This window comes from Dreissena polymorpha, chromosome 7 (assembly GCF_020536995.1).
Source record: "Dreissena polymorpha isolate Duluth1 chromosome 7, UMN_Dpol_1.0, whole genome shotgun sequence".
Taxonomy (NCBI): Eukaryota; Metazoa; Mollusca; class Bivalvia; order Myida; family Dreissenidae; genus Dreissena; species Dreissena polymorpha.
The window spans coordinates 108,041,116-108,060,574 of record NC_068361.1 but is presented as its reverse complement, the minus strand read 5'-3'; the positions used below and the strand labels follow the sequence as shown (position 1 = coordinate 108,060,574).

The 19,459-nt window shown below is 35.4% G+C and overlaps 1 protein-coding gene across 2 annotated transcripts in view; it reads right to left on the bottom strand.

The window, feature by feature from the left end:
- LOC127838273 (cytoplasmic polyadenylation element-binding protein 2-like) overlaps positions 1–19,459 on the bottom strand; it is a 73,968-nt gene that overhangs the window by 33,272 nt on the left and 21,237 nt on the right. For both annotated transcript variants that reach the window (XM_052365899.1, XM_052365900.1), the window contains one exon: positions 16,571–16,660. In XM_052365899.1, coding sequence (XP_052221859.1) covers positions 16,571–16,660 — 90 coding nt within the window. The remainder of the gene's footprint in view (positions 1–16,570; positions 16,661–19,459) is intronic.

Below are 19,459 nucleotides of genomic sequence, written 5' to 3'. Positions count from 1 at the left end.
TTTATGCTCCTGAAGAGGTGCTAGCAGACAGTCAGCATGGGTTGTCAGGTCTCATCTAGATGAATGCACATTAACAGGGATACAGTCATGCCATAGATTCATTCATCCTGCAAGTTTACTTAATAAACTCTTTAAAAAAAAATAATTCTCCATTGAAAATGAAAAAGTAGGAATAGTAGGAAGATTTGGTAAAAAAATAGGAAAAAGTAGGATCCTGATGAAATAGTAGGAAATAGTAGGAAAAAGTAGGAAAAAGTATGACCGCTTGACAGCCTGCTATGGCACGCAGTGAAGCATGAAAAACAGTCGATAAGTGACAGTGTTGTTTACACACGGCTGGGTTTGTTTTTAACACTTAAGAAATAATCAATTAGTGTCATTGCAAAGGTAATAATGGCAGTTTACTGATATATAAATCGTTAAATTTCGGTACTGGTCATGAATTTCTTTGTACCGATAAAAAGCGCGGGAAAATTGGCGTGGGTGTATTTGTTTGTTAATAAAAAATTCGTAGCGGGTACAACATTGAGATAATTAATTTCCATTAAAAGTTTCGTTGTAAATTTTAACAAGTACCGTGGTATCTCGCGAATTATGTGGCATTGACATTTCCTCTTAATACAATATAATTTTAACACGCTGTATCGTTACCGTTACGCTGTTTCAGTTCTTTCATTAGGACTATTTATAAGGGTAAATTTGAATCTATGCACAATTGACGGCAAGAAGTCTTCTTTTAAGCTGATTCGCGAGCGATCGTACATGAAAATAAAAAATATAATTTTCTTTTTTTTTTATGATAAATAAAGATACGTATGTAGTTATGAAAATGTTTATTGTAAAATTGGTTTGCAATTATTACTATACAAATATGTAGCAGCGCCGTATAATAAATGAAAACATTGGGGAAATTTGACAGATTAACTGCAATACAATTAATTTAGACATTTCTCGAGTTATATCGCGCGCCGGATATATAGCGCTCGCGATCTTTGGATCCCACCAACCGCAATATATCGGCGTTGCAGTGTATTTTTATCCCGGTCTCGAGTCGGCCCATAAAATAATGATGAAATTATCGGTTTATTATGAACATATAAAGTTGTTTTATTGATGAAAACGGCTTTCCACCAGTATTTCACAATAAGCTGGCCAGGATTTTTAACTGGTCCGACGGGTCAACCAAATTTCTAGTTTCACTGGTCCAGAGTCCCTATTTTTTACTGACCCCGGGTCAACGGACCACCGTAAGTGTCTAGCCCTGCATATTATTACAATGATATAAGACCATTGGTTTCGTCAATAATCAAATACCAGCTTACAAAATTCTATGTAAAGCATGGTACAGTTGCATGGGCTCATTATTGTCATATCACATTCAATTTTTAAAATAGCAGTGCAAGAAACCATTTGACGGCTGGTTCAGCTCTTCATATTTGAGGAAACAAAGCCATAGATGTTGAAACTGTCACTTGAACATCACCATTAATTACTGGAAATGGGGCTCAAATTATGGCACAATTAACACTTCAAGACCTTGTTAAAGAGTATACACATTCTGGCAAACAATTCACACAAGTATTTTTACCTCACATATGCCTAGAAATATCAAGATTTCAGTGTAAATCTGTTGTTAACCATATTTATTCCTATATCACATACATTCTTTTTACACTTAACTTTTCTTATGGACAATTAATGCCAGTTATAAAAGCCGCCTAATTAAGTACCAAGAAAACAATATAGTGCCAAGGGAATTAAGATGTTAACATAAATCAGGCATACATTCCCTAGACCGGAAACCATGAAATCATTTGTTTGATTATATATGCACATTTGTATCGTGACCTACAGAAATAATAACAACTACATCCTGACTGTATAATAACCAGCTTAACAACTTTTTGTCCTAAATGTCAATAGTGTGCAAATTCAGAACAGAGCTTTTACAGTAACCTCCCTTAAACAAAACATGGAAACAGTGCATGAAAAGGCAAGGCTTTCTTCATTACTTCGGGAAGGGAAACTTTGTTCACATTTGTTATTTTTGAAATTGTAAGGAAAATGTTTTATGCAATAGCCGTGCAACACAAAATCATGGGCTGGATCTGTTTTACCAGAAAGCTTAATGATTTGAAAGCTAATTTCAGGGTATTTCGCAGGATAAGAACCCTGTAAAGATTGTGACAGATTAAGCTTGTGACAGATTGAGGAACTCAAAATTTATTTATTTATTTGATTCGTCATCAATAGCTGGCAAGCAATTTCAAATATTAGCAGCATTATTACACAAAATATATGTTCTGAAACACTGCCTAAAAAAATGTTACCATGTCAGCTTTAAACAAAATGTTATTAAAATCTAAATTATAAAAACATCTATAATTGATAAACATAATCTAATTCTTCATCTTACACTGTTTTATTAACCATTAAGCACAAATACTTCAAAACTTCATTAACAGGTTGAAACAAGATGTGTTTGAGAAACACAATGTCCCCTATATATGACCTTGACCTTGTGAAGGATGACCTTGACCTTGGGAAAGATGACCTTGACCTTTCACCACTCAAAATGTGCAGCTCCATGAGATACACATGCATGCCAAATATCAAGTTGCTATCTTCAATATTGCAAAAGTATTCATAAAATAAGCGATTTGGGCCACATATATTTGACCTCTGACCTTGAAGGATGACCTTGACCTTGACCTTACACCACTCAAAATGTGCAGCTCCATAAGATACACATGCATGCCAAATATCAAGTTGCTATCTTAAATATTGCAAAAGTATTCATAAAATAAGCGATTTGGGCCACATATATTTGACCTTTAACCACTCAAAATGTGCAGCTCCATGAGATACACATGCATGCCAAATATCAAGTTGCTATCTTCAATATTGCAAAAGTATTCATAAAATGAGCGATTTTGGCCACATATATTTGACCTCTGACCTTGAAGGATGACCTTGACCTTTCACCACTCAAAATGTGCAGCTTCATGAGATACACATGCATGCCAAATATGAAGTTGCTATCTTCAATATAGCAAAAGTTATTGCAAAATGTTAAAGTTGGCGCAAACAGACAGACCAACAGACAGACAGGGCAAAAACAATATGTCCCCCACTACTAAAGTGGGGGACATAAAAACAATTTCAGCACTGTTGAATATTAACAATATTTCAATCTTATCAAACAAGGGCTGTTTGTAAAACATGCATGCCCCCCATATGGGCTGTCAGTTGTAGTGGCAGCCATTGTGTGAATATGTTTTTTGTCACTGTGATCTTGACCTTTGACCTAGTGACCTAAAAATAAATAGGGATCATCTGCCAGTCATAATCAATGTACCTATGACGTTTCATGATCCTAGGCCTAATTATTCTTGAGTTATCATCTGGAAACCATTTTACTATTTTGAGTCACTGTGACCTTAACCTTTAACCTAGTGACCTGAAAATCAATAGGGGTCATCTGCCAGTCATGGTCAATATTCCTATTAAGTTTCATCATCCTAGGCGTAAGCATTCTTGAGTAATCATACGGAAACCATTCTACTGTTTCGAGTCACTGTGACCTTGACCTTTGACCTAGTGACCTGAAAATCAATAGGGGTCATCTGCCAGTCATGATCAATGTACCTATGAAGTTTCATGATCCTAGGCCTAAGCATTATTGAGTTATCATCCGGAAACCATTTTACTATTTCTAGTCACTGTGACCTTGACCTTTGACATAGAGACCTGAAAATCAATAGGGGTCATCTGACAGTCATGATCAATGAACCTATGAAGTTTCATGATCCAAGGCCTAAGCGTTTTTGAGTTATCATTCAGAAACCAACTGGTGGACGGACCGACAGACCGACTGACCGACATGTGCAAAACAATATACCCCCTCTTCTTCGAAGGGGGGCATAATAATAACAAGGGCTGTTTGTAAAACATTCATGCCCCCCCATATGGGCTGTCAGTTGTAGTGGCAGCCATTGTGTGAATACGTTTTTTGACACTGTGACCTTGACCTTTGACCTAGTGACCTGAAAGTAAATAGGGGTCATCTGAAAGTCATGATCAATGTACCTATGAAGTTTCATGATCCTAGGCGTAGGTGTTCTTTAGTTATCATCCGGAAACCATTTTTCTAAGTTGAGTCACAGTGACCTTGACCTTTGACCTAGTGACCTGAAAATCATTAGGGGTCATCTGCGAGTCATGATCAATGTACCTATGAAGTTTCATGATCCTAGGCATTAGTGTTCTTGAGTTATCATCCGGAAACCATTTTGCTATTTCGGGTCACCGTGACCTTGACCTTTGACCTAGTGACCTTAAAATCAATAGGGGTCTTGAGTTATCATCCGGAAACCATTTTCCTAAGTTGAGTCACCGTGACCTTGACCTTTGACCTAGTGACCTGAAAATCATTTGGGGTCATCTGCCAGTCATGATCAAAGTACCTATGAAGTTTCATGATCCTAGGCATTATTGTTCTTGAGTTATCATCCGGAAACCATTTTGCTATTTCGGGTCACCGTGACCTTGACGTTTGACCTAGTGACCTGATAATCGATAGGTGTCATCTGCGAGTCATGATCAATGTACCTATGAAGTTTCATCATCCTAGGCATAAGCGTTCTTGAGTTATCATCCGGAAACCATTTTACTATTTCGGGTCACCGTGACCTTGACCTTTATTCTAGTGACCTGAAAATCACTAGGGGTCATCTGTGAGTCATGATCAATGTATCTATGAAGTTTCATGATCCTAGGCATAAGCGTTCTTGAGTTATCATCCGGAAACCATTTTACTATTTCGGGTCACTGTGACCTTGACCTTTGACCTAGTGACCTGAAAATTAATAGGGGTCATCTGCGAGTCTTGATCAATGTACCTATGAAGTTTCATTATCCTAGGCATAAGCATTCTTGAGTAATCATCAGGAAACCATTTTACTATTTCAGGTCACCGTGACCTTGACCTTTGACCTAGTGACCTCAAAATCAATAGGGGTCATCTGCGAGTCATGATCAATGTACCTATGAAGTTTCATGATCCTAGGCATAAGCGTTCTTGAGTTATCATCCGGAAACCATTTTACTATTTCGGGTCATCGTGACCTTGACCTTTGACCTAGTGACCTCAAAAGCAATAGGGGTCATGATCAATGTTCTTATAACGTTTCATGATCCTAGACCTAAGCGTTCTTGAGTTATCATCCGGAAACCATCTGGTGGACGGACATACGGACCGACATGAGCTAAACAATTAACCCCCTCTTCTTCGAAGGGGGGTATACAAATTATCCTGGATCTTTTACAAATCCCTTTTTCATATTGATCAAAATGTTTTAGGCTCAAACTGTAAGACACAATGTCACATGATATCATTGCTACTTACCAAAACTTTCCTTGCCATTTAGATCTTAATCGTTAATTTTCATGTACAATGTTTATATTTTAATGGACATTACGACATTGACATAGAAAACCACTCGATATCCCCAAATAGTTTTAGGGCCTTCTTATAAGTTTTAAGTAATGTTCCTTTTTCTTTTTTTTTCAAATAAAAAGTTTTCATTCAAATAGCAAAAAGAATGGCTTTTGAAACAAAATATACAGAAATAAAAAAATCTACACCCTCCCCCCCCCTCCCACACACTTATAATATCATAAAACACAGTCGCTGTTGTCAGTTATAATGTCAACATGTAATCACAAAATCAATGCAGTTTGATGCTGGCAATTTGGAGGCATGAATGCATCACATAACCACAAAATCAATACATGGCAAAGAAACATGTTACATGTTACATTAAGAAATTATAGATCACAAGAACCTGAGTTCCCTTGAAACAGCTACAAGAAATGATTACTCTTGCTATATAATCTGAACAGGCAAGCACCAGATAATTTGAATTGATATCATGCAAAGAAGTTCTTGACAAAATTTTATCTTCGGATGTAATGAAAAACTTAAAGTTAAACACACATTGATTTTGATTTTTTCATACAGGTAAATACGGACATTCAACCAATTATTATGATATCAGTTTTTATTATGAAAAGATTTAAATGTATCACCTGATTATTTTTATCAGATTATATGGCTGACTCAACCCCAATTTTTACTTACCATTAGGGAGCTGACAACAACAACTGAACTCTGCCAAGGGTATTTAACTTACAAAATGTACCTATGTAATGCTCGTTTGGGTATTTAAAAATGTGAAAACCAATTTGACCATAATTATATTTATTATACTTTTAAATCATCACAATTACATTTAATTAAATATAAAAAAACTGTATGCACATTTTTGTTACACCAAAACCTCACAATTATTAACAGTGAGAAAATCACAGATTTGTCATGGAATTCTTGATAATTTGCATTCATTTTTCTACAGTTCAATCATCATTCCGGTGTTTAGGATTCAAAGGAGAGTCCTGATAAGAATTGTGTATTCTTTTTCACAGGAAATAAGAGATGGAACAGGATTCCATATGAAAGAAAAGGCAAAAATCTCTGTCCTTTCGCACAGTAATCAATATGAGCAAACAAAAGGGTTCAAGTATAGACTAGAATAATCATAATGAAGCAATACCTTTTCAAAGCAGATAACTTGGTATACAGAGAAAACTGGCATTAGCTGCTTGCAATTATCTTAGTTGCAGAACCATTTCAAGTAACCGGTTGGATGAAGTGCTGTTTAATTTAAAATAAATCAGACAGATCAAATTTAATCTGTTTGAAATTGCTACAAGTGAGTTATAAATAAACTAAGAAAGCTAAAATAGGTTTTTTTGTGTTATAGAAATACTTCTACATTTCCTTATTTTAACTTTTATTGTAACAGTTACCACTTTCCCTTCTACTGTTTCCCCCTTTGACTTCCCTTTTATTTATTTGTTCAAGTATCAAATGCCTTAATGTGAATAGTTAACTATGACTTTATATATATATTATTTCCCTAACAAATACATGTGTATAGGAAATTGCTAGTAAAAAATGATCCTGAATAACATTTTTAATCAATCAAACATTTATACATGAGCTTTATTTTTTTCTCCATCAGAACAATCATTTCCCGTTATTGATGCATTAATAACTGTATGACATCAGATAAATGTTAGCATTTTTCAGGGCTATAGGGACTGTTATTGATTTGTCCAACCTCATTTCATATTCCATCTCCATACAACAGCCCCAGACAATGGCACCAGCAACAGGTTAGCTACTCAGACTCCAAGAATGTGAGGGAATGAAATGGGAGACACATGCTATTCACATTGCTAAACATTACTTGCCTTTTATAAAAAAAAATTTTTCAATATTATATGTTTTATGTTAAATGAAGGTAAAATGTATTCAAATAATTATATTTCAGTGTAAAAGAATGATGTTCAAGGAGATGCTGAGAAAGAAAAGTTTTATAAGACTCAAAATTATTTTCAAGCTTAATAATTGGGCATTTCACTTTCAAACACATTTATACAATTTACCAGCCTATATTAACCACAAAACACAAATTACGTTAAAAAGTATAGCCTGGACAGACAAACTAACCTGCACTTAAATATTATTGGAATGATACAGATATCTGAGTCATTGCCCCCTAGAAATGGGGCAGTAGGGTATTGCAGACAGTACAACAAAATTGAAAACGCTTGCTGTTTGGGCATCAGCTGTATAATATTAAAATCAGATTAATATTCAAAATCAACAAATATTTTATAAAATATATTGTAAAACAAGGACTGTTTGTAAAACATGCATGTCCCCCATATGGGCTGTCAGTTGTAGTGGCAGCCATTAATTGTGTAAATACGTTTTTTGGCACTGTGACCTTGACCTTTGACCTTCTGACCTGAAAATCAATAGGGGTCATCTGCGAGTCATGATCAATGTACCTATGAAGTTTCATGACCCTAGGCGTAAGCATTCTTGTTTTATCATCCGGAAACCATTTTACTGTGTCAAGTCACCGTGACCTTTGACCTAGTGACCTGAAAGTCAATAGGGGTCATCTGCGAGTCTTGATCAATGAACCTATGAAGTTTCATGATCCTAGGCGTAAGCGTTCTTGAGTTATCATCCGGAAACCATTTTTCTAAGTTGAGTCACCGTGACCTTGACTTTTGACCTAGTGACCTGAAAATCATAAGTGGTCATCTGCCAGTCATGATCAATGTACCTATGAAGTTTCATGATCCTAGGCATAAGCATTCTTCAGTTATCATCCGGAAACCATTTTACAATTTCGGGTCAACGTGACCTTGACCTTTGACCTAGTGACCTGAAAATCATTAGGGGTCATCTGCGAGTCATGATCAATGTACCTATGAAGTTTCATGATCCTAGGCATAAGCGTTCTTGAGTAATCATCCGGAAACCATTTTACTTTTTCGGGTCACAGTGACCTTGACCTTTGACCTAGTGACCTGAAAATCAATAGGGGTCATCTGCCAGTCATGATCAATTTACCTATGAAGTTTCATGATCCTAGGCATAAGCATTCTTGAGTTATCATCCGGAAACCATTTTACTATTTTGGGTCACCATGACCTTGACCTTTGACCTAGTGACCTCAAAACCAATAGGGGTCATCTGCAAGTCATGATCAATGTACCTATGAAGTTTTATGATCATAGGCCTAAGCGTTCTTGAGTTATCATCCGGAAACCATCTGGTGGACAGACGGACGGATATTGATTGACTTCTTTGAAGGGGGGCATAATAAAGTTAACCCATACAAAATCACATTGTCTTCGGGAAACTCATGAGAACTATGTTGGGCTTCCTACGCCGCCCTAAGCCATAGAATCTTGCATGTTCTTGTAAATGTTTGGGTATCGACACGTAAAATTCACAAAGAATATATTGTGACACAAAAAATACAAATTTGGGATATTGCCATAAGATACACTGATATTTTTGGGGTTCATTTATTTATGATTTTTTTAATATTTTGAGTATTTATGTGGCTTTTTCTTGCCCAAATACACCTTTACTGGTCTGAATTTAAAATATAAGACAAATAAATCAATTAAATCCTTCAAATGTAAAATGGGCCGTTCAAAATATACATTTTAAAGTTAATAAATCAGTGCTCCAGATAAGCTGAGTATCTGCGTCTTTCACCATGTTAAAAAATGCAGGGAAATACAATATCATGCGTTTAGAAAACGCAACAAATTTGACTTGGACACAAATTCGTCAAATTTAATGCGTACAATACAATAGCTTTGATCGAAAATACTTTGATCGTTTTCGGTATTTTATATTTGAAATTATTCTCGTAACGCGTTGACGGTTTCATTCAGCAAGCCCCTGGATGACTGAGCAGGAAAACAGTCAAAGTTATTAAAATGCTCTGCGGACATATTTGGTCTGTCAATATAGCTTCTGACCTAATTATTTATGACGACATACATGCGTTTTCAATCTGACTTCATTTGTCGCTCATTGTGCATTATATTTGTAAAGGGTCTGTACTTTCTGTTTCTATTAAGATGCAAAAAAAAAATATCTAATATATATTTGATAGTGATTTTTTTTTTCAGAAAAGTTAATTCTTCGTTTAATTTTCATTCAAAATGATGTTTTCACTAATTAATATCATAGCCACACGCTAACCACCTGTGTCCCAAATAATAATCTGGGGCACTGTTAAATATACATTTCATGTAATTTAGTAATGACATTTTTATTAATTCCTGAGACCTAATAGAAATACGAATCAGTGTTGAAACATGAAGTACCAGCTCACAAACATGTCATAATCAGTGTAGTTATGGTAAATTCTGAAAAACATAACAAGGGATGGTTATAAGTTAAAAATCAGCCAATTATTGCATCAGAAATCTTATGCACAAACAAAATGTCACTTGGACAAAATGTGTGAGCAAAAAGTGTAGCTAGGAGTACAACAACACTTTTCCAAAGGTTAACTTTATACCATGTGTTACTTGAAAAGATTTATTTTGCATTATTACATTAAAATAAATATATTTAAAAGGAATTTTAAAGCCAAACCAGTTCAAAATTTACAAGAGCAAGACTAAAACGCTTGGGCTTATTTTATTTGTTTTCATGTACCAGTGTTTTTTTTCACCTATAGGGGAATGGTGGCGGGGCCCGTCCAAAAGCGGAAAAATGCTTTGTTTTTTAGGAAAAGGGGAAAATTAAAAATTCACTCTTTTATATGTATTTAATGATATTTATTATATGAATACACATGTATGTATGAATGTAATATTCTCAGCTGAATGTCTCTGTCCTTTTTCTTAAATATATATCAATGATTTTTTCGACATTAGTTTCAGACAGTTCAGCCGTCATTCACAGTCTCAGTTTTTCAAGCCAATTTGAGTCTAATTGGGATTTTTTTTATCGATAAAATGGCAAATGTGAGCATTTTTTTTCAATAAAATGGACCATATTGGAATGTTTTTATCAACAAATATTGACACAATAGATACATCAAGCCTTTTCTTGGCTATTTTGGCAAAAAAATGCAATTAATGTGAAAAGTCCACTGATTTGGGAAAATCTAGTTTAATATAACTCTTTATAATAATAAAAAATCATATTTATTATAGTAATATACTTTGTTACTTGTTAATGAAATAAATTTGAGATATATTTAGCATTAGACAGTTGTTTTTTTTACTTTTGGAGGGGATTTTTTTCTGCAAAAACGGGGAAAATATATACTCTTTTTTGAGGGGAATGGGGCCGAATATCGGCCCCGAAATTGCCATAAAAAACACTGTGTACATATAACAATATTAATCCATTGATAACTTTTTTAACCATTACTATTTACTATTGAACCCTTGCTGAAAAAATCTTCAGATGGCTAGTTCACATACTATAAAAGTCAGGATAACTTTTTTCTCAAGCCATGTCATGTACAACAAGAGCACCGCCTTGCGGGTGCAGACCGCTCATCTATTTTCTTTTTAAAGGTGAAGGGACTCTCATTTTCAATCACAAAGGAGGGAGGAGTGGAGTGAAGAGGGGTGTATAGTGTGGGGTTGTGGACATTTATTACATTATCTTCCAAAAAAGCGAAAAAAAAAAAAAAAAAAAAAAAAAATCGGGGGGGGGGGGTATAGTGTGAGGGTGTGGTGATAATTTGTGAGATGATCTTAAAAAAAAAAAAAAAAAAAAAAAAAAAAATCAAAAAAAAAATTTGGGGGGGGGGTGGGGGGGGGGTGGGGTGGGGGTATAGTGTGAGGGTGTGGTGGTCATTTGTGAGATGATCTTATAAAAAAAAAAAAAAAAAAAAAAAATTAGGGGGGGGGGGGAGGGGGGGAGGGGGGGGAGGGCACGGGGGATGGTTTGGGTGAAGTCTATTGTGGTATGTCAGGTAAGAGTAGTTTCATCAAAGTATCAATCAAATCTAATCATAAATAAAGAAGTTATGGCAATTTTAGCAAAATTTAATAATTTGACCTTGAGAGTCAAGGTCATTCAAAGGTCAAAGTAAAATTCAAGTTGCCAGGTACAGTAACCTCATGATAGCATGTAAGTATTTGAAGTTTGAAAGCAATAGCCTTGATACTTCGAGTGGATCGAAACACAAAATTTAACCATATATTAAAAGTTACTAAGTCAAAAAAGGGCCATAATTCCGTAACAATGACAACCAGAGTTATGCAACTTGTCCTTTTACTGTACCCTTATGATAGTTTGTGAGTGTTCCAAGTATGAAAGCAATATCTATGATACTTTAGGGGTAAAGTGACCAAAACATAAATCTTAACCAAATTTTCAATTTTCTAAGTATAAAGGGCCCATAATTCCGTCCAAATGCCAGTCAGAGTTACATAACTTTGCCTGCACCGTCCCCTTATGATAGTTCATAAATCTTGCAAGTATGAAAGCAATAGCTTTGATACTGTAGGAATAAAGTGGACCTAAACACAAAACTTAATCAAATTTTCAATTTTCTAAGTATAAAAAGGGCACATAATTCTGTCAAAATGCCAGTCAGAGTTACATTACTTTGCCTGCACAGTCCCCTTATGATAGTTAGTAAGTGTTGCAAGTATGAAAGCAATAGCTTTGATGCTTAAGGAATAAAATGGACCTAAACACAAAACTTAACCAAAATTGTCAATTTTCTAAGTATAAAAAGGGCACATAATTCTGTCAAAATGCATGCCAGAGTTATCTAACTTTGCCTGCCCAGTCCCCTCATGATAGTAAGTAAGTGTACCAAGTTTGAATGCAATAGCATTGATACTTACTGAGAAAAGTGGAACTAAACGCAAAACTTAACCAAAATTTGCAATTTTTTAAGTACAAAAAGGGCACATAATTCTGTCAAAATGCACGCCAGAGTTATCTAACTTTGCCTGCCTAGTCCCCTCATGATAGTAAGTAAGTGTACCAAGTTTGAATGCAATAGCATTGATACTTTCTGAGAAAAGTGGACCTAAACGCAAAACTTAACCGGACGCCGACGCCAACGCCAACGCCAACGCCAACGCCAACGCCGACGCCAAGGTGATGACAATAGCTCATAATTTTTTTTCAAAAAATAGATGAGCTAATAATTGTTTAACATATTGTATACATGTTACTTTAGTATAAACACAGTTTTCAATGAGTTTGGCATTTCCTGTGTGACAGTTACATGAAAACATGACACATGCCTACATTCGACAGTACCATCAAGGTCATAATTGGCCTAGTAACTTTTAGAAATCAATGTACAGGGTGTGTTAGAAGGGAAAAGTACTTGATGACATTATAATTGATGGAACAGCAGTAATTTGAAATGATAATTAACAGACTAATTCATGTAAATGCTTTATGGCCATGGAAACATGTGTTAGTGTTTCACAACTGACATAAAATGCTGTTACATTTATTTATTTCTACACAGAACACATAAATTATGCACATGTACATCTGATCATCATGTTACTTGTTGCACAATTTACTTATTACTGTTCTGTTTTGTTTTCTTACATTTATATAACAAAATTGTACATTTTATGAATGCAAAAATGAACATTTTAAAATGACAATCTTTATTGTCCCTGAACTTAATTATTTTGCAAAAATGAAATCATTAAACAATTATGCATAATATTCAAACAAAATCATAAACACTTAAACTATTAATATAACATGTATCAATTAATGCATGGTATTTTCCTGTTTCTGCCAGTTTTTACAATATTAAGACAAGTTTCTGAACTGTACCATGGATGAACTTATTATCTGGAGCCCACTAGCCCGTGGCCCCCCAAAAACAGGTGGCCCGTGCATTTGTTACTCCTATAGAAGAAGTATTGACAAAACTTCTGTTGGAAAATGTGATAAGTGTTAAGCTTAAAAACTCTGAACATTATTTAACAAAATAAGTTCCTCTACATCAGGGAATAATCTACATGCGCGTCCCGCGTCTATGACGCACAAATATCGAAAAAGACGCATAGTTTTGAAATATGTGCTTCCACTCGGACGCATTGCTGAAACGAATCCGTTAACACATACGCGAATCACGATAAGTACGAACTATCTTGGGTATGAGTCAAAAGTGTAGCGATGAACGCTGAGTTTAATCGAATGAGGATTGAAGACTGCAACAAGTCTTTTGATTGGCTCTAGTCAAGCCGCTGCTGTATAATACGAACCAATTAGAATCGACCTTTCAAATAGAGTGTGTTATTATATTTTCTAGAGTCCCCGGATGAAGGCCTACTTTAACTTTTTGTAACTTAGTCGTAAATAGTACAGAAATAATGCCTCCGAAATAAGGTGTTGAAGCTAGATCCAAAACAAACAACGCTTAACTTAAATAACGGTAGGTCAACGGCTCGCAATTTGGACGTAAACAATAATATTATCAGGCTCGCAATTCGGATGTTAACAATAATATTATCATTGACTTGAATCAAGTTGAAATTTTCTAACAGGTTACATTCATGTAACAGACGCTTATAGCCTATGTGAAGGCAAACAAGATAGTGATAACCCTGAATTTGTTTTTTGGTTTCAAAACTCACTGTTTTAGAGATTATTAAAAGTTTAATGCAAAACATAGTTATTGAGCAAGTGTCACTTAAATGTTCTTCACTACTTGGTATCTTTCAACATTTGGGACCCATTCTTTTTCAAGTTGGACTCATTAATTTTGGCCTGGGACTCATTGGTCTAAAATCTGCGAGTTCAGGGACCCATAGATAGTAAATTAGATTATTCCCTGGTACATGTATCTTTGAAGTTCTTAAACAGCAAATAAACAAGAGCTGTCTGAGGACAGCGCGCTCGACTATTCAAGTGCTTGACAGTATAAGGTAAGCCATCATGGAGAAGGGGGGGGGGGGGGGGGGTATAATGTGGGTGTGTGATCATTTAACAGATGATCTTTCAAAAATAAGAAAATAAGAAAACAAATTTATTTATTTTTGGAGGGAGGGTTGGGGGTGGGAGTGGGGGAGAGGGGGGTATAATGTGGGTGTGTGATCATTTAATAAATGATCTTTCAAAAATAAGAAAAAAATATACATTTTTTTGGGGGGGGGGTTCTGTGGGCGGGCGTGGGGGATGGTTTGGGTGGAGTGCATTGTAGTATGTAAGGTAAGTGTTGTTTTGTCAAACTTTAACATAGATTTATCAATAATATGCATATTCTAAGTATAAAAGGGGCCATAATTCTGTCAAAATGCTTGATACAGTTGTCTGCTCTTGTTTATAGGTTGGGGTCATGTTGGTAAACAAGTATGCAAAATATGAAAGCAATATGTCAAGGGACACAGGAAATATTTGGGGTAGTACACAAACTTTAACATAGATTTCTCAATTATATGCATATTCTAAGTATAAAAGGGGCAATAATTATGTCAAAATGCTTGATACAGTTGTCTGCTCTTGTTTATAGGTGGGGGTCATGATTGTTAACAAGTATGCAAAATATGAAAGCAATATGTCAAGGGACAGAGGAAATATTTGGGGTAGTACGCAAACTTTAACATAGATTTATCAATAATATGCATATTCAGGGCTTAACACTAACTTTTTTTTCAACTAGCCCATTCGGGCTTTTAAATGCAGAACCTACTAGCCCTGACCAATCTTTCATGTGCGCTGACCCAAGTATATCAAAACCTTTATATTTATCATTCAACTGGTATTTTCTTGTGCGTAGAGATGCGCAATTATGATTCAATAATTCTTATTAGCTTGCCTTTCTAATGCTAATGAATTCAATATTCATCTACTTTAGACATCTATTTGTAATCTTCACGCCATTTCGGAAGAAATTTCCTTTTTTTTCCTCATACTTTCTCTTACTTTCCTCCTTCCCTTTTCTTTTCTTATCTGAGGAACCCCCATCTCCACCCGTAAAGCCAAACCTTTTTTTACATAGATTGCCAAGGTTACCGTCTGACAACAAATGGTAAGTGAATCTTAGGTTTCGCAAAATAACGTGTTACGGTAGTCGTAACAATTGTACAGGGTTAACTCTCTACTAAAAGCCGGGATCGACCATTAATATTAGTTTTGCTAATTGAATTGCGTAAAAAAGATTGTCAAAACACTTCTAATCGATCAAACAAATTACAATTTTTTTAAATTGATAAATAACTAATAATTGTATAGTAACTTTGTGTTAATGTCGAGTGCCTTCATCCAACCCGGACGATCCTGGGCGATCCCGGCTTTTAGATTATAACGTATTTTTATCGAGAAAACACGTCACTACGAGGAAACCAATCAAAAACCGTATCAAGCAGAATTCCGTTTAAAAATAGGTACTGACGTGTTTTACCAGGAAAACTGCCGGGGATTTTCTTAATTATCGGCCTCTTTTTGGTTGCAATCAGGGGGTTCCAAATCTATTATGAGATACGATCCGTTTGTTGTCTCTGACTTCACTCTGGGATTTAATTGTCATCTGATTGTACTGTATTAAGATTGTTGCATCTTTGAAAAGCTTATTTAAAATGCAGTTTATTGATATAGAACACATAATCCTTCCCAAAATACACACGACCGGTCGGGCATGTTCCTGGGACATTGGCTAGCCCGGACCTAGGTACAGGCAGTGAATGTCGTTCGGACGTGCCTTAGTGTTAAGCCCTGATATTCTAAGTATAAAAGGGGCCATAATTCTGTCAAAATGCTTGATACAGTTGTCTGCTCTTGTTTATAGGTTGGGGTCATGATGGTTAACAAGTATGCAAAATATGAAAGCAATATGTCAAGGGACACAGGAAATATTTGGGGTAGTACGCAAACTTTAACATAGATTTATCAATAATATGCATATTCTAAGTATAAAAGGGGCCATAATTCTGTCAAAATGCTTGATACAGTTGTCTGCTCTTGTTTATAGGTTGGGGTCATGATGGTTAACAAGTATGCAAAATATGACGGCAATATGTCAAAGGAAATTGAAAATATTTGGGGTAGTACGCAAACTTTAACATTTGCACGCAAACGGGAACGGCAACACCGACGCCGGGGTGAGTAGGATAGCTCCACTATGTATATTTCATATATAATAGTCGAGCTAAAAATAAAGGCGTTTCTTACCTTTTGGTGGAAAGTAGGATTTGCTCTCAGCTTTGTGCGGCCAATCTACAACTACAGGCCCAAATCTACGGAAGGCTAGGGTTATCTCCTCTGAAACCAAATTATTTGACGTCAACATTGTTTTATCATTATTTGTCATGGTTATTTTTTATTTCATTTATATATTTTTACAAATTTTTGCAAATTACGATGTAAATTAACAGACACAGAATTAAGCAAACAATATCTAATTATAAGTAAGAATACTGGGTCAGTATTTGACAACCCATTCTTAGACTTGAGAATACAGAAAAGATTTTGAGAATACAGAAAAGATTTTTATCAGGAAAATATGTTGTAATGAGTTTAAATATATAATCAAAAGGCTGTAAATGTTGATTTTGTCATCAATAAATTGTTCTAAATGAAGAATTGTGCAGTAAGATGTTATTTATTATTCTTGTTTAAGATTGAACTGCTTTACGCTTTGAGAACAAAACAGTTTCATTAGTACTCTTTATTTTAAGACGCAAGTCTAAGAATTTTTGGGTAAATACTGGCCCAGGTTGAAAGACAATAAAGAAAGTTCTCCCTTAAAAAGGAGGCTGATAAGCCCTTCTGGCCATAAGCTATTGAATTAACTCATTTATGCCTAGCATCTAGAAAAAAGGCCTTGGCAAACAGCGTAGACCCAGATGAGACGCCGCATGATGCGGCATCTCATCAGGGTCTGCGCTGTTTGCTTAAAGGAATTTCTGTAAGAAATATTCTAAATTTAGAAATAACAAGGGTTGTTTGTAAAACATGCATGCCCCCCATATGGGCTGTCAGTTGTAGTGGCAGTCATTGGGTGAATACCTTTTTTGTCACTGTGACCTTGATCTTTGACCTAGTGACCTGAAAATCAATAGGGGTCATCTGCCAGTCATGATCAATGAACCTATGAATTTTCATGATCCTAGGCCTAATTATCCTTGAGTTATCATCAGGAAACCATTTTACTGTTTTGAGTAACTGTGACCTTGGCCTTTGACCTAGTGACCTGAAAATTAATAGGGGTCATCTGCCAGTCATTATCAATGTACCTATGAAGTTTCATGATCCTAGGTGTAAGCATTCTTGAGTTGTCATCCGGAAACCAATGTACTTTTTTGAGTCACTGTGACCTTGACCTTTGACCTAGTGCCCTGAAAATCAATTTGAGTCATCTGCCAGTCATGATCAATGTTCCTATGAAGTTTCTTGATCCTAGGCGTAAGCATTCTTGAGCTATTATCCGGAAACCATTTTACTGTTTCAAGTCACATTGACCTTGACCTTAGACCTAGTGACCTGAAAATCAATAGGGGTCATCTGCCAGTCATGATCAATGTACATATTTAGTTTCATGATCCTAGGCGTAAGCATTCTTGAGTTGTCATCCGGAAACCATTTTACTGTTTGAGTCACTGTGATCATGATCTTTGCTTTGACCTAGTGACCTGAAAATCAATAGAGGTCATTTGCCAGTCATGATAAATGTACCTATAAAGTTTCATGATCCTAGGAGTTAGCATTCTTGATTTAATATCCGGAAACCATTTTACTATTTCGAGTCACTGTGACCTTGACCTTTGACCTAGCAGCGATTTTTTTTTGTCCAATTGGGAAAAGTACCCGTACCAGTCCAATTGGGAAAAATTGAGTTGTGAAAACCTGAAAATTGGGAAAAATCGAGTCATGAAACCCTCAAATTGGGAAATTGGTGTATTTGATTTTATGCTCCCAAATACTTTAAAATTGATTCTAAGTGTTTTCAACCTGTCAATATTATATTTACTTAGGTTCAAACCATAGAGCTGTACAGGGAAACTAACAAAATGTTGCATTCCCCCCCCCCCCCCCCCAAAAAAAAAAAAAAAAAAAAAATATTTTTTTTTTTTTACCTTTAATTGGGAATTTTTGGCCAGCAATTGGGAAATTTGTAGTTTTTTCGTAATTGGGAAAGTTCTGTTTACCAGTACTTTATGAAGAAGGAAAAAAATCGCTGCCTAGTGACCTGAAAATCAATAGGGCTCATCTGCCAGTCATGATCAATGTACCTATGAAGTTTCATGATCATAGGCCTTAGCATTTTTGAGTTATCATCCGGAAACCATTTTACTATTTTGAGTCACTGTGACCTTGACCTTTGACCTAGTGACCTAAAAATCAATAGGGGTCATCTGCCAGTCATGATCAATGTACCTATGATGTTTCATGATCCTAGGCCTAAGCATTCTTGAGTTATCATCTGGTGGACGGACCGACCGACGGACCGACCGACATGTGCAAAACAATATACCCCCTCTTCTTCGAAGGGGGGCATAAATATACTAGACATCCCTAATTTTGGAAATAAATTGATCCAATTTAGAAGAATGGGAGAGTCCGCTAGGCATAAATGGGTTAATAAATATGTCATAAAGTAAAACCCATCAATCAGATATTGTCTGAAATTAAAGAATAATGACAATGTCTCAAAATTTAAGCAATCATAAAAATTGATAAAATGTAGAATATTGTATTATAAGATCAAATCAACTTCAGTGATTCTTAATTTTCACCATTTTACTTTTTTTACTTAAGGCTTACACAATTATGGGCTAATGCATCTTGAAATTGCAAAAATCAAACAAAAACTTGATGTAACCAGAACAAATGCAGAAGCAATAGCAATATCTAGACTGCAAATACATGCAACAGACTGAATTTCCAGCCTTCATTTTATCTTCAACTTCAGTAGAAGCCATATAATGTTATCAGTATCCAATTCTATAGCAGATGTCAAATTTCACCAATTTTATTTCTTCCCAAGGCAAAGAGCAATTAAGGAAAAGTCAATAATGAACATAAGGAGGTTTATAAAACATTCACAGCTGCAATAAACTA